This window comes from Myotis brandtii, unplaced genomic scaffold (genome assembly GCF_000412655.1).
Source record: "Myotis brandtii unplaced genomic scaffold, ASM41265v1 scaffold587, whole genome shotgun sequence".
In the NCBI taxonomy this organism is placed as follows: Eukaryota; Metazoa; Chordata; class Mammalia; order Chiroptera; family Vespertilionidae; genus Myotis; species Myotis brandtii.
In genome coordinates, this window is record NW_005370207.1 from 984,504 (window position 1) to 1,007,020 (window position 22,517).

A 22,517-nucleotide genomic window follows, 5' to 3' on the forward strand; every position below is an offset into this window, starting at 1 on the left:
CTCCAAGTTGGCAGAATATTAGGACCCCACGGTTTCAGAGGTATCTTATTATTGGAAAGTATGTGCTCATTAAACAACCTACTTGCTGTTGAAACAAGTGGGAGGGGAAGATTTCAACTAGTACAGATCTTTGGAGAAAATCTGTGTGTTGGTTGTGTTTGTATCAAGGATATCTGATCATGTCTAATGGAAAGTGTTCACTCTTAATAGAACCTAAATTTCTCTCTTAGTTTGGAGAAGCAACTCAATCCCAGCACTAATTCTCAGGCTGTTCGTAGTGTCCTTTTTGTATGCTGATTGTGAATTATCCATTTGAGCCAGACATGTGTAATTGGAGTAGAATTACTGATACACTCAAGAAAGCAGAACTTATAAATTTGTCTAAAGCGACATAATGTCATGGCACGTAATTTAATGTTCTCTTTTCTTACTGGGCAAATGATCAACACAGCAGTGTCGGTTTCTGAACCATCTTTGGGGGCGGGGCGGGGCAGAATCTCCTGACCTTTCATTAGCAGCCAAAAGAAATGAATGAGAGAGTCAAGTACATGGACTAGGCTAATTCCATTTTCTCTCTCTCCCTTTCATTCCCTTTAATTCTAAGTCCTAGATAATGGAGAGGAGAAAGACAAAAGCTGGTAAGGGCTGACAGTTAATTTGCATAAGGATATACTGATTAGCCAATGGGAAGGGTAGCGGTCGTACACTAATTACCATGTTTCTCTTTTATTATATAGGATGGGAAAATATCCTAGTTTGTAGGAAATGAACACTAAAATATTTGGGGGTGATGGTACACCTCGTCAGTTACTTGCTCTCACATGGTTTAAAGATGGAGGGTCTGTTCTTCATACAGTATGTGCAACTTTTCTGTAAGTTTTGATTGGGGTGGGGGGATTGTGGATGGAGAAGACTGCCAAAAATGTGATAAAACAATTATAATCTCCTGTAAATGAAATCTATTTAAATAACTGTATTCTCGAGTATGGACATAGAACACCTTTTCTCCAAGTTGGCAGAATATTAGGACCCCACGGTTTCAGAGGTATCTTATTATTGGAAAGTATGTGCTCATTAAACAACCTACTTGCTGTTGAAACAAGTGGGAGGGGAAGATTTCAACTAGTACAGGTCTTTGGAGAAAATCTGTGTGTTGGTTGTGTTTGTATCAAGGATATCTGATCATGTCTAATGGAAAGTGTTCACTCTTAATAGAACCTAAATTTCTCTTTTAGTTTGGAGAAGCAACTCAATCCCAGCACTAATTCTCAGGCTGTTCGTAGTGTCCTTTTTGTATGCTGATTGTGAATTATCCATTTGAGCCAGACATGTGTAATTGGAGTAGAACTACTGATACACTCAAGAAAGCAGAACTTATAAATTTGTCTAAAGCGACATAATGTCATGGCACGTAATTTAATGTTCTCTTTTCTTACTGGGCAAATGATCAACACAGCAGTGTCGGTTTCTGAACCATCTTTGGGGGCGGGGTGGGGCTGAATCTCCTGACCTTTCATTAGCAGCCAAAAGAAATGAATGAGAGAGTCAAGTACATGGACTAGGCTAATTCCATTTTCTCTCTCTCCCTTTCATTCCCTTTAATTCTAAGTCCTAGATAATGGAGAGGAGAAAGACAAAAGCTGGTAAGGCATATGTAGAAAGCTTTTGTCGTTAATTCTGTTCTCAGCAAGCTTGGCTAATATATGCTTAGGATAATAAATAATGTTCCAGTGCTGCCTCTCCGAAATGATTGGGTGTTTTTCTGACATTTCCAAGAGTATCTCGAGTTTCAGGATGTATTAAAATAAAATTATAAGAATGTGCTGTGATTTTTACCACAGTGAAAAATTATCCTAAATAAGCTAAATTTTTCATCCAGAAATATTTACTGTCTACTTTATGCCAAGTGTGGTCTAGTCCCTGTGTTACTAAGCAAGAACGAGGAGACGCTTGCCCTCTCCGACCTCATAATTTAGAAGGAAGATAGACACTGAGGAGTATCACAAGGGAGCACACACCAAGAAGAAAATACATGTGACGTGATTCTCATGCCTGGCTCATCCCAGTAATGATGGTGGTTATTATTATTTCATGTGTTTTTACTCTCCTTACTGCTAAGCAGCAGCGCCACAACTGTTCCTCCAGGAGAAATCTGTAATTAGAGACATGAAGCTAAGAGAATATGGCTTACACTCTAGGCTTCCGAGAGAAAGAAGAGGAGGGTAGTGGGCAGGGTGTGGAGTTGGGAATCTGAGGCCTTCACCGACTTGTGGACATTGCTGACGGGATAGAGAGGGCAGCAGGCATAAGGAATGCTTGTGCCCTTGGTGCTCTGCTGGCCACGCAGGTACTCAGTAATTCTGTGAATTGATTTGAGCAGCATTAACAGGAGTGGATCATTAAACATTTGTGCTGTTTTGCTTAGTGTTCTCTAGCTTTTTCAGATAGAAGCTTGTTTGTGTTGAATTTTTTCTTGCCTGCTTTGTCATTCCAACTCTCTCCTCCAGACCCCATGTATTGACTGTAAAATGTCAATGCGCAGCAATTCAAAATGCAGTAACAAATACGTCTTTGTTCTTCTGGCATTTCCAATCCTCAGACCTCTCAGCGTGTTACAAGGGGAGCCCCTCTCCTGCCCACTTGGGGCTTCATGGTGACACCCTGAGTTAAATTCTCACCGTATATCAACATCTACAGCTGTTGACTTGGGGCTGTTGGCATTCTCCATGCTGCCAAACCCAACTCTGTGATAATGACAGCGTTTGCCAGCATGCTTATGCGGTGACTCAGGAGACAGGGTGGCCAGCAAAGCAGCCTCTTTGTGGGAGTGGATTTGAGAAGTGCTAATTCCGTGGTGGTTTGGAGATATTAATATCGTGCTGGCAGTAGATAAACAGGCAGCAGAGGGGAATCGGCCACAGCATCTTTTCTTCCTTTCCCTTCTGCACATACTATTTTTTTCTTCATCTTTTAAAACAGTAATTTCCTGGGTTTTGATGAAGAGAATCCTTCTTTAAGTGGATTAAACGTGCACATAAAATGGTTAGGTCAGCTCCCAGCATCTCCAGATCTGAGTCTCTAGGAACATCAGTTTGTTAAGAGTTAACTACATTTCCAAACAACACTAAATCATAGCATATGGTACAGTCGCCTATTGCTTAGCATACCCCCTCCCTAAAGGGCAGCTCACCAGATGGTTTGAGTGGGACCTTTCATGTAATTATGACAGACACAAAGAAAGACATAACCACCAGTCTGCCCCAATAACTTAATGCCTCTTGGATTCCAGTACTTGCTACAGGTAATTTTTGAAAATTTGTTTTTGTAGAGTGAGTGCTTCGCATCAAGGTTCTTTCCAGCATGGGGAGGAACCATGCAGATAGGCTTCATTAGTTGTCTGAGAGTCATGTCCAGTGCACTCTTCTCTAGTTAGTAGATATAAGTCACTTAGAGTAGGATCTCTTTCTAATTCTAGCAAAGGGAAGGAGATTGAACACCATTGAGAACTGATTTAAGAAGGATTCTAATCTGCATGTTCTTTCGTCCTAAAAGGACTACTCGGAATATTATTCCACAGCTGGTCATCTCAGATTTTATTTGTTCCCCCATTTTATGCCATTTTCTATGAAGAACTTTTATCCCACCCCAGTACCTTCCTCCCCTTCCCTACCCAATTCACTCATAGACTCACCTTCTGCACGCCCCTTTGGGTGGGAGAGCCACGGTCAGGAGTTCTGATGAGAAGGGAAGCACTGACTGTTACATTAGACCAGTGTTTCTAACACTGCCAAACTGGAATAAGACATTTGCTAGTTATAGGGTAGGCTAGAGAAGAGATGTTGAGAAATTTAGGTCATGCTTTTATGTGTTTTTATTTTTTATCTGTTTATCTGATGTTTTTAAAGCAGACTTTTCTTGAAGGTAGTAGCTTATTGATAACATTCTGTAGAAAGGCTGGCCTAATGTGGGCTTCTTATAGATATTCTCTGCTTGTTTTTATGTACAGATTGATATAGCATCTGACTGTACTAGCCAAAAAGTGCTGAGCTGGGGAACTTTATTCCATCTTTTATTTGGATTTCTAGCTTAGCAGCTCATTGGTCTTAAAATCCTCGGCTTCTCCTCCTTCTGCCAGGACACGTTAAGACCTCCAGGTGTGAACTGTTATTATTTCTGTTGACTGAGCCCCATATGCACCTCTAGTGCTCACTGACCTATCTTTTCTGTTGCAGAAACATTGCTGAGGCCCTTGTCAGCAAAGGTCTAGCCACAGTGATCAGATACCGGCAGGATGACGATCAGAGATCCTCTCACTATGACGAGCTGCTTGCCGCAGAGGCCAGGTGAGATGAATAATTATTAAACGCATTGGGATCCATGGCCCCTTTTTTCGTTCCCAATTTCCTGCCTAACCCTGGGCAGAATGTTATGGGAAATAATATGCTGAGAAAGCCTATATTCTTTTATTCCAGTTTTCCCCCATGAAAAGAAAAGGTGCACACTTCGAACTTGCTGTCTAATCTTGATTAAGTACACTTGGACCTCAGTTTTTTAAATCTGTGTAATAGAGATATATTAGAGACGATCTTTCTATGGAGATCAAGTACTGCATAAGATGCTATTGTCATCACTGTGCTGTCTTCATTCCCCGGGACTAACAGTGAAGCCCTGCTTACGTGTGCAGGACATTTGCCTCTGGTTCTTACCTCCAGAGGCCTCTGCTCCCTAGCCCCTCCCTCCCATTAACACCTCCAGACCTTTTGTCATGTACAAAGGAAATGAAAACATTTATTAGGAAATGAGTTTTGCTTTCACACTTCTGACAGTTGGCAGGAGAGCATTTGAGAAGCCCTGTGACATTTTACTTTTGTCCTTCATCCCTGTGGCTGGTTGCCCCAAGGACATGCATTCTGCTCAGCAATATTTCCTACCAGCGACATTCTTCAAGGCTTTTACTCGCTGAGACGGCTGTCACTGGGTGGTGCTGGTTGTTGAGTGATTCCCAGACTTCCCAGGAAACAGAGCAAGATCTGGGCTACTATTGCTGAGCTGACTTGGATAGCTCAGCAGCCTGCTTGGACTCGACCAAAATACATCCACTATTTCAAATAGTGCTGCAGGTGCTTGCCTCACTCGGCCATTTTTCTGGGGCCTTGTACTTTAGTTTTAGAAGTTTGGTAATTGCCAGGTCATGCTCTATAGTTAGAGGAGGAGTGAGTTTGGTCACATTGTTATTTATACTTAAGACTTTGTCATTGAGATCACTTCTCTTGCTCTTTGGCCCAGAACGTTGCCCTGATATGTGACATTTACCTCTCATACCATGTCACATCCTGATGGATAGAGCATCTGTAGAAGGTCACACAGAATGTCAGCTCAGAAATCAGCCAGTCAAACTGCTGCAGCTTTTTGGATTCTTTCTTATGGATTTTTCCCAATGGGCTCAGTCTAGGACCTGATTCTTGTGCACAAAAAGTTCAGTGAAAATACCAGTATCTTTGTTCATTTAAGGCTCGTTAATGGCAGCTATAAAATAATATGATAGAGAATCCATCAATGGTGTTTCTCTCATTCTTCCTCACTTCCTCATTTTTCTCTCCCTGCCCATGTTATCACTAAGTCAACTGGGCTGAAAGAACCCATCGTGGGAAATGTGGCTTCACATCTCTTAAGTACTATTTGATGATCTAGTTACTCTAGAAAATGGACAATCATTAGACTACTAGAGGCCCGTTGCACGAAGAGATTCGTGCAATAGGCCTTCCTTCCCCTGGCTGCTGGCACTGGTTTTCCTCCGGCACCCGGGACCCAGGCCTTCACTCCGGCCGCAGCAGAGAAGGCAAGCCTGGAGGCTTCTCCACTCTGACCACAGCAGAGAAGGCAAGCCTCTTCAGCCATCAGTCTTTGCTCCCTGCCTGCATATGCAAATTAACCACCATCTTTGTTGGGTTAATTTGATTACTCATCCTGATTGGCTGGTGGGCATAGCGAAGTGACACCAATTTGCATGTTTCTCTTTTATTAGTGTAGATAGTTAAGGTGGGATTTGGGGTGGTGAATCTGTGCTGGGTGAACTCAGCTTGGTCTGGTGGTAACTTGAAAAACAGGTTATGCATTCCCAGAGAAGCCTGTTTTCTACCCTGGTTTACTCTGCCACAGTGAAGACTTAATTCTCATCAGCAGGTGAGCATGAAAGTCCTTTGCATAGCTGCTCTGGAAAGTGAAGCCACACAAGCTCTCCTACTATGCTGTTTGAAGTAGCTGTGTTGTGCTGTCATGTTTAATGAGTTTGCATAGAGAGTGAATTTCTTAGGTTTTAGGTTTTAAGAAGAAAAGAGCCTCTTTAGTCCAGTACCCATTTTGAGCTGAAGGAATGTAACAAGGTGCCTGCCTGCTAAAGCAGTGAGCTGCCTGGAGATAATTGTGTTGAGCCATTGCTTTCAGATGGATGGTGGAAAAACTGGCTTCAGGGTCAGTGCACTATTGCAGGTTGAGTAAACGGAGAGAAATTGACTACTTCCCCAAGCCTGTGAGGCATTGCTCTGAGGCAGTGCAGACCTCGTCAAGATTGAGGAGAAATGGCCAGCCTGAACTGAGTTTTCCTTTGGGGCAGTATTGTCAATGAGCCTCAGAACAGCAGCCAGCCCAGAGCCACCTTCTAGATGCTAACCCCCAGGGAGACGACTTAAGATCTGAGAAAGACCGGAACACCTGCCAGATAAGAATGGTGGTTTTGTAGCCATTAAAACATTTCTTCAGTGCAGAATGTACCCCCCCGCTTCCACCTTTTAAATGATAAAGTTGGCCTCACTTCAAGATCAGCTATTTTCTGATGCTCTGCTTTATTTTTGTTTGCCTGCAGTATTCAGCGCTCCATTCTCCATGACACACACCTCGTGTTCCCTTAGCATTCTTACTTGCTTCTGTCACGTTACAGCATGTCAGAGCTCTTTTTCCATGCTGCTTCTGCCCCTTACCCTGCCTGTCTATAGAATATTATGGGAGTTTAGGGTCGTTTTCCCCAAGATAGATTAACTTTTTTTTTTTTCAGTTGAACTCTGCCTTGTAATTTTATGCCCCTGTCAGTGGGCTTCCTCTGTTCCCAGCTTAACATCCTCTACAGATCTCACTTGAGAGTTGTTTACGTCTTCCCGGGCCTTGAGTAGAACCCCTGACAAGAATGGCTTCGATGTTGACCCCAAGTCTCTTAGTGTGTGGACTCTCACTTAACTGTCTTTTGTTTATCATCCTTCAGCCACTTTTTAATCTTCAGTGATTACATGCTGAACCAAGCTAATTTGAATTAATTTCCCAAGTAAAATTTCTTGAGGTACTGTGTCTAAAGCGTTAGCAGAGGCCAAATGAATAGCATCTGCTGTGTTCATATCGTTCACCCTGGAATTCATTCAGTAAAAAGTGGTTTGTTAGGCCCTCCCCCACCAAGGGTGTTAATTCCAACAGGTTTCTTTGTTTCTGACTCCTGGATCCCTGTTTTTCTCTCTGGTTATCACCAGTGATATCAGCACGGTGCACAGTGCTCTTCTATTAACTTTACTTTCCACAGCATTGCTTGGCCATTAGACCTTTTAGAGAAACATTGTACGCTATGGGGAAAGGGCAGCCTGTTAACTCGTCTGACTTCTCGAGTCAACGGACCTGCCTGCCCAGGAGCTGATGAGCTTCCTCAGGGCTCTGCAGCTGCTGCTTCCTCTGCAGAGGTGGGTGGTGTGATCTGCCAACTTTTCTCAGATCATCTGATGGGAGCTCAGGGAGTGTTGCCTTATGCACCCATTGGGAGACCAGGTGAAACCAAAGAGGAACAAGAATACCAATTTCTAGCTTGCCTGCTGCTTTCAAGCATATTCACCTGCCTGCCAGAAACACGCTCAGACCACCTCAGGAGCTCTGTTCAGTTTGCTGACCCTTCCAGGCTCCTTCAGACAAATGTCTGTCTGCTTCTGGAAAACGCTCATTATGCCTCAAATGCACATTCTATCCTGTTTAGAGGAAGCCACATCTTTTTTCGTTTAAAGGCTAAATAAACCTGTAGTTCGCAACATGCAGACCTTCTTTTCTAGTTCAGTTGTCTATTATCAGCTACCTCCTCCCTCATTACCTGTGTTCTGGCAAGATAAGGTTTGGCATTTTTGTATGCACTCTCCTGGGCTCCATTGAAAGCCCTTGACTTTGTCCAGGATTCTGAGAGCTCTAGTGTGTGTCCTTCTGATTTTTAATAGAAAGAACTGAGGAGAAGCTGATCCACATTTCTTGGTGATACTCCTCATCTTGCTGCTTCTTTTTGGGGACATCATTTGGGCTCCTTTGGTGGTGTGACACATCATTTCTATTCTGCACCATGCTAATTTTTCATTCTCCACATTGATTTTCCAACATTTCCAATTCTCGGTTAATTTCAGTATGTCTCAGTCGGCTGGCCTGCTGCATTTCTAGTCTTGATGAGTGGTCTCAACTGAAGGCAAGCTTTTGACTCCTTCAGAGCATCTCCATATTCTTCTGAGGGATTTCCAAGCTACTGAGTCATTATTGGGGCCCTTCTTGTTTTCTAAGGTGTTTATATACTCTATCCTGTATACTTGGTATAACACATCCATATGATTTTAAACAGGCTAGAATGTGAATTTCCTTAGTATTCCAGAGGTCTTCCAAGTTGGCTTTTGTTGAGCTTGTTATGGACACTGAAGATGAGCTGGTGATGCTTGGAATTAGATCAAAGCCTGGCTGTGTGCCTTGTTTTCCTTGGACATCCATACCTGGAGAATATTTTATCTGTGTGCATTCTTCTTTACCAGTAACTGTATTTAAAAATGTCATACTTTAAGATCTCCTAGAAACTGTTAGCCTCTGCCACTCATTGCAGCAAAACCCAGACGTCTCTGTTAGTTCAGAAGTTGGGGCTTTCTTTATTTTATTTTTAAGACTTTTTATTGATATTTAGAGAAAGGGGAAGGGAGAGGGAGAGGGAGAGAGAAAGAAACATCAGTGTGGGAGCGGAACATCTATCGGCTGCCTCTTGCACACCTCCTACTGGAGATTGATCCCACATCCCAGGCATGTGCCCTGACCAGGAATTACACCTGCAACCTTTGATGCCCATGACGATGCCCAACCAACTGAGCCTCACCAGCCAGGGCTAGGGCTTTCTTTCTTTCTTTCTTTTTTTGTAATCCTGACCGGAGGAGTAGGATATTTTTTCCATTTATTTTTAGAGAGAGTGGAAGGGAGTGGAGAGAGAGAGAGAAAAACATTGACGTGAGGGAGACACATCTATTGGTTGCTTCATGCTTGAGCCCTGACCAGGACAGGGGATTGAACCTGTAACCGAGGTACATGCCCTTGACCAGGAATCGAACCCTTCTCGGGCTGATGCTCTAATGACTGAGCCAAGCTGCCCAAGGTGGGAGCTTTATTTCTTTAAGGCACCTCTTAATGCTAAGATTTTGTGATATTAAGATAGGGTGTATATATATTCAAAACAGAAAATGATGCCCCGGTTTGACTGTGGGAAAGTAATTGTTTTGAACAGTCTGGTGTCTGAGCCAATTTAAATGAATTTTGATTCATTCTGGATGTGCATAATGAGTCTAGGGTTATCTCCTAAGAAGAGAAAAGGGCAGGCTAGACTCTCTCTCATGTATTTTCTATTTCTGGCCCAGCATACTGCAGATTAAGAAAACTGTGATGTTGTCTTTCATCTTTGAGAAGCAAGCATGAGCCTGCCCCTCTCAGCTCTGCCTTAGCTCCTTCTCTTCCTACGCCCTCCAGGGGCTGTTTTCTGATTGAGCAAACCTTACAACACCTCCTTTCTTTTTTTCTTTTTTTGGGGGAAAATATATTTTTATTGATTTCAGAGAGGAATGAAGAGAGAGAGAGAGAGAAACATCAATGATTAGAGAGAATCATTGATTGGCTGCCTCCTGCAAGCCCCCCAGTGGGGATCTTGTCCAAAACCCAGGCATGTGTCCTTGATCAGAATTGAAGCTGGGACCCCGTCTGCAGTCCGACACTCTCCCCACTGAGCCAAACCTGCTAGGGCAACACCTCCTTTCTTTAAAAAATAAAAACCAACTAGTGCTCCTGCCTTGCTGACTTCTGCATCTCCAATCCCCATCAACACTAGTCCTTGATTAAAGTCTTATCAAATTGTTGTAAGTAAGAATCTCCCGTGGTGATGTAATTTCCATGCCTTTGTAGCAGTGACTTGTGACTGTGTGTTGCATTTGCACTGAAGTGCTTTCAGTACCACTGGGAAAGAAGTGCTCTTGGCCTCCCATTCTTTATTTAGCCACAGTAGCTCCCATTTTTTTCTGATTTATAGAAATTTTTCCCTCAAAATTTCAATAGGTGGAAAAAACACACCCTGTGCTTTAAAAGTACAACACTTTTTGATAGAATCCTTCCTCTCGGTATCTATAATCTAACTGACATTTACAGTATCGGTTTTGAATGTAATGTGAAGACTTTCTTCCACCCGCACTTTCTTTTGCAAAGTTAAAAACTTTGACTTTAGGATACTTAAATGGAAAAATGGAAGAGCTCGGTACTTCTGGTTTGACAGTCCTGATTTGTTAAATATCTTAATAAGAAGCAAGTTTCATCTGCATACCAATCCAGTGAGGAAATTGGTGTTGAATTTGAGTGTGTTTTAAAATTTTAGATCTAATATATCCTATCACCATGTATAGATTACAGGAGTTAACCAGTTCTCCATGAAAACAAATCATTCCTCTATGGGGAGCAGTTGTGCAAGGCTAGTTTATTTTGCATGTGATGGCTTTTCATTTTTTTCTTTTCTTTCTTCTCATTTCCATGAGTGTATCCTGGGGCCCAGGCATTGGGGATAATAGTGGTGAAAAAAAAGGTAATGGACTCAAGCCTTGCAAAGCACGCAATCTCAGAGAGACAGACATTAAATAACTTCAATAGTGCCTCTAGATATTGCTATTTTTCCTATTTCTTCTATTTTCTTACCTGTTTTCTGAGCCCCTCCTCTTTCTTCCTCTGTGTTAATAATACTGCCTGCCGTACATCTTTTTTATTCCATCTCTTTTATTAAATTTTCCCGTGAGAGCATGTCTCTGAAATTCAGCTCTTCTATTCAGCCTCTGTTCTTATCTTCTCAATAGTTCAATGACACAGCTTTAAATAATCCAAGAGTTCTCACTTTCAATCTAATGACCTCAACAAATGAAATTTATTATTGTTTCAAACCAGATCCTACTGAATACTGTTAAAAACAGAGCTTGGATTGAAGTTTTTCTCTCTCTTCTGCATAATCGCAGATTCCTCTACCTCCAGGGAACGGTTGGATTTTTAGCCCAAGCTTCATCGAAAGCTGGAGTTGGGCCAGTGTTCTTCTGTCCTGTTCAGCAGTAGCATTGCATCATGCCAGTGCACGTTGAAAGCCAGTGCAAAGGAAGGGGGCTGTTCTTTCTCGTCAATATCCTGACGGCTTCTCTTCTTCTTTAACCCTGGAGTGCACACCCCACTACATTTTGAACTTGCAGTTAGGTGTCATGGTCATGAGGTTGCTAATGTTATGCAACACGTGTCAGTGTGTGGGGCTTCGCTGTTGGGGTGTAGGGTAGATAAGCTATTGCAAGAGTCTGTGATAACAGGAAAATGCATTAAAAGAACTGGTGTAGGGAAGTGATTTGACAACACAGCTGAATGTGGGGAAATTGAGCTTTTCCCTTTCCTCAGAAAAGATGATGCACTCAACATCCAAATAGCAGTAATCAATCTGCATTTAAGGCAGCACAAATGGCCACTTCTAGAGAGCTGTATAATGTCTCCATTTCCAAATAGTTTTCTCCTTCAGGATATTCAGAGGATCTGTTCACTCTTCATGTTACCCTTCCCTTCCTGTGCTACCCCCAGTTCCTGCTGAAAGAACTCAAGCTGTGAGACACCTTGATGACTAGTGTGAGGGGTTTGGGATAAAGTTGGAACCTATTAGTTTTTTTCCTTTTTTATATACAAAGCTGTGAGTGGTTCTGTCAGCTCATGGTCAAATAATGAACTCATAGTAAGAAATAGATATCTCTGTCTACTCTTTTCTGTAGTCATTAATCTGAACTTGTTATATTAGTTTGAAGGAAGACATTCTAGAATATCCATCCTAGATAATTGGGTTTGTCGGCCTCCCTCCACCCAATCCCATCCCATCCCATCCCAGGTCAGCCGTGATCATTTATCCAGAACCGTTTGTCTATTCTCTTCCATCTCACTGTTCTCTTGGCTAAATGGCTCTTGCTTCTTTCACACAACTCCTAAATATTTGAAATTTCAATGTGTATTTCAAAATACATTTGAAGATGATCATACTGGGAATATGATTTTAATCCAAAATAATTTGTAACAATGGAGTGATAACACTTGACTATTGACTCTTTTGAATGTCTTATAACTTGACTCCCTAAACCAAGTCATTCTCAAAGTATGGTCCTCAGACCAGCAATGTTAATGGCACCTGGAACTTGTTAGAAATGCGAATTCTAAGGTTCCTCCAAAACTCCCCCCACCCCAGACTTACTGAACCAAAAATTCTGGACTTGAGTCCCAGCAGTCTTTTTTAACACATCCTTCAGGTGATCCTGGTGCACCCTGAAATCTGAGAACCACTGCCCTAAACAATTCCTGACTACCATGAAACAAATCAAAATATGTGTCCTGTGACAACTTGATGATCTTATTGCAATGTGAATTATAAACATGTTTGTAAGTAATAGAGAGCAAGGCATGGAATGACAGGCTTTGGATTTGCCTTCCCTGTAGTTATAGCATCCTGTTCCCACCAAGTTAGTCAAACAGCTCTTTATTCCCTTTGACTCTTGTCTCTGTCCCCTTCCTCATACTCTGCATTCATGGCTTTTTTTCAGTTCCTTTAGAGGAGCCTTTACCAGTGCTTGAGGGTTGCTGTGCTTGCTTGATTTGGCTCGTCTGCAGTGTGAGGTGGCTGAGTGGTCCGAAGGCTAAGTATCACAGATGCCACTATCCTGCTTTACTCTAAGCCTTGGAAATCTCTCAGGAGGACTATAGTTTGAACAATTAATCACTGATACATCAATGCATGAACAGAATTTTATAGCTACTGGTGAAGGGGAAATCCGTTTCATAGCTTTCTTTGAATTGCATTATTTTTTGCATCTACATTTCTTGCATTTCTGTTTTATCCTAAGCTGCCCCAACTCCCCTCTGCAGCTCTGGGCCCAGAAGTTGAGATGAAGTACTTCCCATTCATTTTGCCTCTGTCTGCATCAAGTTCAGAGATCTAGCTCTCAGGTGGATGGCATTGAATTTTTCCCAGCAGGTCCCAGTAAATGTAGCGCACATTGGGAAAACCATTTTCCAACCAAAAAGCCTGCTGCTTTTCGCTCAGTAAAAAAGAGGCATTAACATTTTCTCTGTTACAGTAACAAATACATTATCAGGTACATTGTGATAAAAAACAAAAAAACCTCACATAGTCTAATGGGGATTTGAAGGAGCAAGTGAAAAATTGCAAATATAATTGTGTAAGAGTAGAAATGTAAGTGGATATCTGAGTGGCATGAGGAAGGAGTACCTAAATTAAAGAGTTATCCACAAATAGAATCCATGAAGCAAGGCGTGATCTGTCTATCTGGAAACGGAAAACAATAGTGCTTTGCTGTCCTGTGACACAGCACTTGGACTTCTGAGAATTTATCCTAAGGGGTAATTAGTGAGGCACCCAACAGGTTATTTAAAAGTTATTCCTCATGGCATTATTTATAATATTAGGAGTATTATATTCACATAAATATCTAGCAATAGACCAGCCGTGGGCAAACTACGGCCCGCGGGCCGGATCCGGCCTGTTTGAAATGAATAAAACTAAAAAAAAAAAAAAGACCGTACCCTTTTATGTAATGATGTTTACTTTGAATTTATATTAGTTCACACAAACACTCCATCCATGCTTTTGTTCCGGCCCTCCGGTCCAGTTTAAGAACCCATTGTGGCCCTCGAGTCAAAAAGTTTGCCCACCCCTGCAATAGACAGTTGAGTAAATTATGGAACTTGTATCCATATGATGGATTTATGTGCATCTATTAAAATAATGTAAAAAAATTAACATAGGGAAGTGTTCATTTAGTTTTGTTTGCGGGGGGGGGAGAGACTGCAAAATTTTCTCCCACTTTTGGAAGTGTGGTGAGTTGGTGGGCATTTACACTAATAAAAGAGAAAGATGCAAATTGACTGTACCTTCACAACTCCCACCAGCCAATCAGGAGCGAGTATGCAAATTAACCCAACAAAGATGGCGAGTTAATTTGCATACACAGGCGCCAAGCGGCTGGGGGCAGGGCAGCCACTTGCACACGCACCAGCGCCAAGCAGTGTGGGTCCCAGGGATGGGTGTCTTTGGGACCCAGGCTGCTCTGAGCCTGTAGTCCAGGAGTGGCCAGGGTTCCGAGAATGACCCCCGGCCAATCCGGGCCTATGTGCACAGGCGCCGAGCAGTTGGGGGGCAGGGCAGGAATGTCCTCCACATTGCCAAGTGGCCGGGGGGTGGGTGGGGGGGGGCAGTGAAAAAAACAAGTGCGCGGGGAGCACCAGGAATGCTGGGATTGTAGTTCTAGTGGCAGACACGTAGTGGGATCTCCTAGACCAGCGGTTCTCAACCTGGGGGTCGAACAACCCTTTCACAGGGGTTGCCTAAGACCATCGGAAAACACATATATAATTACATATTGTTTTTGTGATTAATCACTATGCTTTAATTATGTTCAATTTGTAACAATGAAATTGGGGGTCACCACAACATGAGGAACTGTATTAAAGGGTCGCAGCATTAGGAAGGTTGAGAACCACTGTCCTAGACACTAGAGCAAAGTGAGCCTGGGGCAAGTTACTGTTGCGGGTGGGGGATGGAGGGAGAGCAAAGGTGAGAGACATAAGTAAAGTCAGAGTGACGAGGAAAAATTAAAGGGAAGATATCCTAAAACTTCTAGGAAATCTCCACCAATGGAGCAAAGAAAAAAAAAAAGACCTCTACTATTCTGTGAGCACAAAACCAAACTGGGTTGGGGTCTCAGACAATTTGCTCACATGATTGCAAAGACAGACAGAAACTCCCAGATTGGAGAAGGCTCCCCTGAGGGCTCCCAGATTGGAGAGGGTGCAGATCGGGCTGAGGGACCCACCCCCCTCCCCCTGTGCATGAATCTTCATGCACCCGGCCCCTAGTGTGTATATAAGCACTTAAAAATTATGGTAATGATGCTTTTGTCTTGTAATGAATTATTGTTACACCAATCTTTTTTCTGATGGCCATTTATTGCCTTTGTTATCAAGACATGAAAAAATATGAAACCAGGGTCATGGAGGCAGTTTTAAGCGATCATTGCATCTGATCTCACCTTTCTGAGGCCTTGTCCTCTCAAGCAGACTTTAGACTGTTATCGACGATTTCCACCAGAACTAATAGTCCTGTGGTCCTAATGGGGCCATAGAGTTCGTTTGCTTATATTTCCCATCAATTTAGCACTGGGCTGCCTTTTCTCTGCTGGTTCTTTGTGCAGGGCTCAGTTTTTCCTCCTCTCTCTCACTAAGCACTGCAGGTCAGTTGTCATGGCTGGCACAATAGCATGTGTCTTCATTTCTCCTTATATTAATTTTAGATGAAATGATGGCCTAGAGTTCTTTGTTATTTGTTCCACTGCCTCGTAATACCTACAGAGTCACTAGTCTTCCCACTTCTCCTTGACTGCAGGACTCAATTTCCTCATTTCCAGTCTGCATTTGCTCCATCTTTTCTGTCTTTCTTATCAGTAATTCTGATTGCATTGAAAATGTAGCCGCATAATCTTAGTGCCCCCACCGTACCATTCTGCACCTGTGCCTGCTCTGTATCTTATTTTCTGAGTGTCAGAACCCTGTTGCTTCCTCCAAGGAACCAGTAGAGAGGCTAAAGGAATTGTTTATTGCTGTTATGTTTCATTGATACCTGTATTTGGTTCAAGCTGAAACACTGTATTCGTCAATGTGACCTGAAACACAGTGAGAGGTACTTTAGAAGTTACTCACTCCTGGTTCTGCTTTTCAGCCTCTCCTGTATTATCAAGTTAGGAGTTTCATGCAATCCTGCCACTTTGTTCTGGTTTACTGTTTATTGTTTATGGTGGTCAGAGCTCTGCTCCGACTCACTGCCATTCAGATTGTTGCTAGACTTGCTGAGGGGAATGTGATGCCTTGGTTCTTGGTGCACTTCTGCTTCTGCTCAGAGGCCAGGCTCTAAGCCAGGGGTGGGCAAACTTTTTGACTCGAGGGCCACAATGGGTTCTTAAACTGGACCGGAGGGCCGGAACAAAAGCATGGATGGAGTGTTTGTGTGAACTAATATAAATTCAAAGTAAACATCATTACATAAAAGGGTACGGTCTTTTTTTTTTTTTAGTTTTATTCATTTCAAACGGGCCGGATCCGGCCCGTGGGCCGTAGTTTGCCCACGGCTGCTCTAAGCTCTTCTGCCCTGTACCATTCCAAGTAGTAAAAACAATATGCCTAAGAATGGGAGCATGCCCTGAATGTATGTAGGAGAGCCAGGCACCTCACTCTTTAGCCTGCAGTCACTTTGGCATTATCCATGTCTCCAGTTTGAAATATTCTCAGCGTTCTGCATTAGTCAGTCACCAGTCATTTGTTCGGCTTTGCTAGACACACAATAATTGAACTAGATGGTACTGGGTTTATATAACTTTTTGAACATAGCTCTGTGTTAAATACAGTAACAAACATCAAGGACAGAATCCTAACCCTCAAAAAGCCTGAATTCTAGCTATGGAAATAAAGATGAACACATGATGTACTTTGAAAGCAATATATTGCAGTTTATAATTACCTGCTGAACTGAGCCTGTTTCTCCCCCCCCCCATATGTATATTTATGTAATTCCACTACCATTTCAAAGTCATCTGTAAATACTCCCAGCATATAAACTGCAGCTTTCCTAGGACCCGAGGTTAAGAATTCCTGATGTGATAATTGTGTTCCTACAGCTCTAAGTTATAACTCTTTTTATTCTATACTTTGGACCTGGGAGAGCACACATAATGAATAACTTTTGTGTAGAGACCTAGAGAAAATGGGCCTAATTGTATTAGAAGGAGTAATGTAGAAACCATGTGAAGATATAAACTGGGGCTGCATGGTAGAGGCCCAAGTAAGCTAAGCATTGTAATTTCCCCTTGATGTCATAGGCTGGTGGTCTTTGTTTTGGGTGGAAGTAGGGAGCAAAATGATGAAACAGATTTTTATGAGAAGCCATGCAACCGTGGAACACAATGCTGGATCAAAGTAGTGTGCAGTATCAAAAGGAACTGAGTGAATTTAGTTGAAGTATTACTATCTTGGAATAAATTGGTGAGGGCCTGGCCCAATAGGTGACCAAAGGGCCACGTGCGTAAATCTAGGAAGGAAGTATCGGATGGTGGATGAAGCAGAAGCAGAATTATGGGACATTTTGGTTCCTAGTTACCAAGAAAGCATCGTTTAAAGGAGATTTAAGAATTCAGGATCTCCTTCTATCTTTCAGCTCTATAGCTTCCCTCGCCACATCGTTTCCCTGCCACTTCTCTGTTGTAGGCCATTCTGCTCTCCACCACTTTATTTTCTTTAAATAGATTTTATATATGAAAGCATTTCTTTTTGTGAAACTGTTGGAAGCTCCTATTCCCCAGAAAAATTCAGATCTATACTTTTACCATTTTAGGGTAGTTTGTAGATACTTCAGCTAAATGTGCAGCTCACTTGTGTCCCCAGGTTAGTAATTCCGAATGTGACAGCTCTTTTACGGTTGGTGTTAGGTTGCATCTAACCATAGAGTCTTTGACTTGCTTTGTAATCTTACAAACTGTTAGTGTCAATGGTGCCTTGGAGAGGGCTAGTCTTGGTCTGTAGGTTTTTCTGTCTGAGTAAGGGACCCCAGATCCTAAGAGCAAACTCTGTCATTGCATAAAATGTGCTGAGATTCTAATCCTGTTGTGCTCAGTCAGTGGGGGTAATCTTGTTTTAACAGTTGATGGTTTTATCTTCTATTGGGGAAGCAGGAGCATCTTGTGTGAGAATTTTAAACTTGGCTGTTTAAAGGAAGGGGAGTGTTTCTAATGATTGGAATGGGATTCTGCTCCCACACCGTAGCTTCTAGAAGTAACCTGGAAAGCTGAGTTTTTATTTCTCTTCTGACCTTTAGCCCTTTGCATGAATGGATGTATACTCAGGTTTCCTGGCTGGTGGTGATTTCTCTCCATTGTCGACATCGCTGGTCTTTGCCATCTTTGCACGCTGCTGCTTCTTGGAGACTAAGGTTCTGCGAGGAGCAAGCTGTGCTCTGCCCCACTGCTTCCTTTCTCCTGGCTGGCCTGAGCGCAGCCTGCCTTTGTGAGAAAGCAGCTATTAAGCAGACGCAGCAGGAGAAGTTTAGGAGTCAGGAGTTTCATTCCTTGCCTAATGAAAAGGGATGTTGAGCTGTGGTTGCAGCCTGTGGGGAGAGGGAATGCGGGAGGGGTGTTGGTATTTGCTCTATAGAGCAGGTTTCAGTGGAAGCAAACCTGCTAGCTGACTCCCCTCCTATGTTTCAAAGACAGAGCTCCCCAAACCCATCCCAAAGAAATTAGGTTATGTAAGACGCGCAGGTCTTGACTTTATTTACCATCCATCCAACTGTTAGGGGAGTCTGTCCTTTAGCCTTATAGTCCTGGAACAGAGATGTGTATTATGTTCCCTTTGGAAAGGACTGTGGCAGGCCTGCCACTCTTGGTGTTTGCTCCTTTCCTCTTTGAGACCCGACACTGGGCACTTCTCCGTTACTCTCCTGCTGTGGCATTATTAGGCTTGTGTCAGGCTGAGGGCGGTTTTCTGGATGGCTCACCAGCTCATTTCTGCAGCAGTATGGGGACAAGAACCAAGGCAACCCCGGCACAGGGAAGGAGACCCAAGCAGAATTACATAACCATGTAGCTCATTTCTCCGAGCCCTCTCGTTTGGCAGCCTCAGTCCAGTGTATCACTCACACTGTTGGTGGCATTATTTGTATTTAGTATTTACAAATTATTAACTCTCAGTGTGGCCTCTAGTTTGTTAACAGCAGTGAGAACTGTTTCTCAGTTTCTATATGTTACTTTTTTAAAATATATTTTTATTGATTTCATAAAAGGGAGAGGAAGGGCGAGGGAGAGAGAGATAGAAACATCTATGAGAGAGAATCACTGATTGGCTGCTTCCTGCATGTCCCCCACTGGGGATCAAGCCCGCAACCTGCAACCCAGGCATGTGCCCTGACTGGGAATCAAACCATCACCTCCTGGTTCATAGGTCAATGCTTAACCACTGAGCCATGGCTGGGTTGTATATGATGTTGTACTACTACTTTCTTGCTGCCTCTTGAATGTACTTGAAATTGATCTAATTTAGCAGTCATAAGTATGAAAAAATTAAGTTGTTGAAGGTTTTTCCCAAATTAATGCCTGAATGTAAATAAGAGTCTGATAATATCCTTTTTAGGAACAAGGTAGAGCATAAAGTTTTCTTTTTAAGAATTAATTTTAAAGAATTCTGGTTTGTTTGTGTTTAAATGTCTTATGCACACTGTTATCCATGGTTTTTTTGCTTGGGGTATTATTTTTTCCCTTGGGTGGCATGCTTAATCTTGGTTAAGTCCTGGATTTCTGCTTATGGCACAGAGCAGAGCTACTTTGGGGTCACAGAAAGAATCCTTTGCCTCGAACCTCTGTTTTCTAACTTACTGCTCAGGCCCAGTTCTTTTCTCTCAGACTGTACGAAATGCTTTCCAGCCCCCAGGAAAGGCCACGGGTTCAGCAGTGCTCTCACATGAACTGCCTGTTTACAGGGCAGGTCCATTTGTTTCAGTTGTCCTTGTTGTTGGAAGGAGATAAGGCTGTAGGCATTTTGTGCCCCCAGAGGACCTGCAGAAAACTTAGCAGGCCTCACCGTGAAGGTTAAGGTAGCAGAATGGGGAGAGGGAGAGCCTGTTGGTGGCAGAGGATGAGTTAGCTCTGTTGTTGGCTTCCAGCCAGTGGTTTCCCATATAAACCATCCTCTAGTCCTCTCCCGTGAGTTTATAAATCCCAAAGGCCTGGGACAGACCTTGAGAACCAGCCCTAGTCCATGATATTAACAGGATCCCTGAATGATCAATCCTTGAACTAAATTGTAAAAGGAAGAATCTGACCTATTTGCAATTTCTAAAGCTGAAGAAGCCCTTGCTTCAAGTTCAGGAGGGAGCCGTGGTACTCAAGGAACTTTGACATGCTTTCTTTCAGTTAGCAATTCAGATCAAAGGGAGTATGTGATTTTTTTTTTCTTGTTAACACTGTGCTTTCATATCCTAACCTCATCATGGAATGAAAACTAGGTAGTAAGGAAAGTATTTGTTTGTTGTTTCTGACCAGAAGGCATTTAAATCAGTTGAGTGAGAGACAGATCCCCTGTGATGGAGGAAGGGGCGAGGGATGGATGGCAATGGCCTACGTATGTAAGAAATATGACTGTTCCACTTTGTGTCGAGCAACATTCACCTCATTTGGTTTCTGTGAATCTGATTTAGAAAGTCAGGGCCTAAAAACCTCTTGCAGAGCAATGTCCTCTCCTGCTGGTCATTTCGTGAGAGCCTGGGTGAGAAGAATGTAGAAGTGTGCTTACTAGTGTGAGGGTTTGACATATTTGACCCTGGTCTGGACAGTTTTCCTTTTCTCTGGAATTCAGAAACTCTAAAAAGGCTAATCCACAGAATGGGCACACCCCTGAATCTCTGTTCCTCATTCTCTAAACTCAGGGATGTTCCCTGCTTGGGTCTGCAGACTGGTAGAACACAGGAAGGTCTGACCTATTAGTGCAGTGACTTCGTTATTTACGCACCAGCTTTTATTCACCAGCCCTTCATTGTTACATCAGTGATCGTACCCAGTGATGCTTAGGCTTCAGTCCCTGTTACCATTCAAGGGATTAGGGGATGAAAGGTGGGAGACTGGAGCAAACCAACCAGGGGTCAGATGTGTGGCAGAGTCCCAGAGTCCCCTGCTAAAGCTACTGTTACTACAACCTGAGACTGATGAAAAACGAGGCTTCATGTCAGTTATGTAGCCATTGCTAACCTCTCCTCTACTGTTAAATGGCTTTTCCATACCATATTGCTTCATTCAGAGCAACTTATCTTTTTACTTGGGAGGAACTTATTTCCATTAGAATTGGAACACTAGCTACATATTTTGCATTTTAAATGTTTCATGTGATTAAACATAGGAAGAAACATTATTACTTGTGTTTCTTAGGAGTCTACTCTTCCAACTATTCTTCTTTTGTGCCTGGAACAATGCCTCTAATTTGGAAACAAGTTCCGGGAGCTCTCTGATTACCAGACACACCATTAGCTGAAACTAGCAGCCAAGTACTGATAAGTGGGTTTAGAAGAGCCGGCTTATATTTCCCTCCTCCAAGTACTCTTGCAGACACTGGCTACTCAGCTCCGTGCAGTGTGACTTGTGTAGTGAGTAATAGACCCCTCCATTTGAACGACTTCTCTTCTCACCAGCATTTTCCCACTCTCCTACCTCTTCCCAGTGTGATTTGTATTTTAATTGGTTTTTTTCTTCTACAGAGCTATTAAGAATGGCAAAGGATTGCATAGCAAGAAGGAAGTGCCTATCCACCGTGTCGCAGACATATCTGGGGTGAGTTGTGTCCCTGAATAGAGCTGTGTGGCTCAGAGGTGCCGAGAGCTTGGCTGCTGATTCACCAAAGGACTTCAGCTCTGTGTTTTCTGTAGCTTGTTTATTTTCAGGCACTGAATGTGAAGTTTTCCAGGGCAGCTACCTATGCATCTATAGAGATTCTGTTTTATACTAGAGGCCTGGTGCACAAAAATTTGTGCACTGGTGGGGGGGGTGTCCCTCAGCCCGGCCTGTGCCTTCTCGCAGTCTGGGACCCCTCGGGGGATGTCCAGCTGCTGGCTTAGGCCCGCTCCCCGGGGGGAATGGGCCTAAGCTGGCAGTCAGACATCCCTCTGGCAGCCCGGGAGCCCTCGGAGGATGTCCACTTGCCAGCAGGGAGCAGGCCTAAGCTGCAGTCAGACATCCTTAATGCTGCTGAGGAGGCGGGAGAGGCTCCCGCCACCATTGCTGTGCTGGCAGCCGTCAGCCTGGCTTGTGGCTGAGCAGAGCTCCCCCTGTGGGAGTGTACTGACCACCAGGGGGCAGCTCCTGCATTGAGCATCTGCCCCCTGGTGGTCAGTGTGTGTCATAGTGACCAGTCATTCTGCTGTTAGGGTCAATTTGCATATTACCCTTTTATTATATAGGATAGAGGCCTGGTGCTCAGGTGGGGGCTGGCTGGTTTGCCGTGAAGGGTGTCCCGGATCAGGGTAGGGGTCCCGCTGGGGTGCCTGGCCAGCCTGGGTGAGGGGTTGATGGCTGTCTGCAGTCTGGTCAAGCCCCCCCAGTGGGGACCCTCACCCCATG

The 22,517-nt window shown here is 43.3% G+C and overlaps 1 protein-coding gene across 1 annotated transcript in view; it reads left to right on the forward strand.

Annotated features, from left to right (window-relative positions):
* SND1 (staphylococcal nuclease and tudor domain containing 1) overlaps positions 1-22,517 on the forward strand; it is a 445,445-nt gene that overhangs the window by 237,295 nt on the left and 185,633 nt on the right. Inside the window, exons 13-14 of the mRNA XM_005879181.2 lie at positions 4,233-4,343; positions 21,659-21,731. Of these exons, the coding sequence (XP_005879243.1) occupies positions 4,233-4,343; positions 21,659-21,731 (184 nt within the window). The remainder of the gene's footprint in view (positions 1-4,232; positions 4,344-21,658; positions 21,732-22,517) is intronic.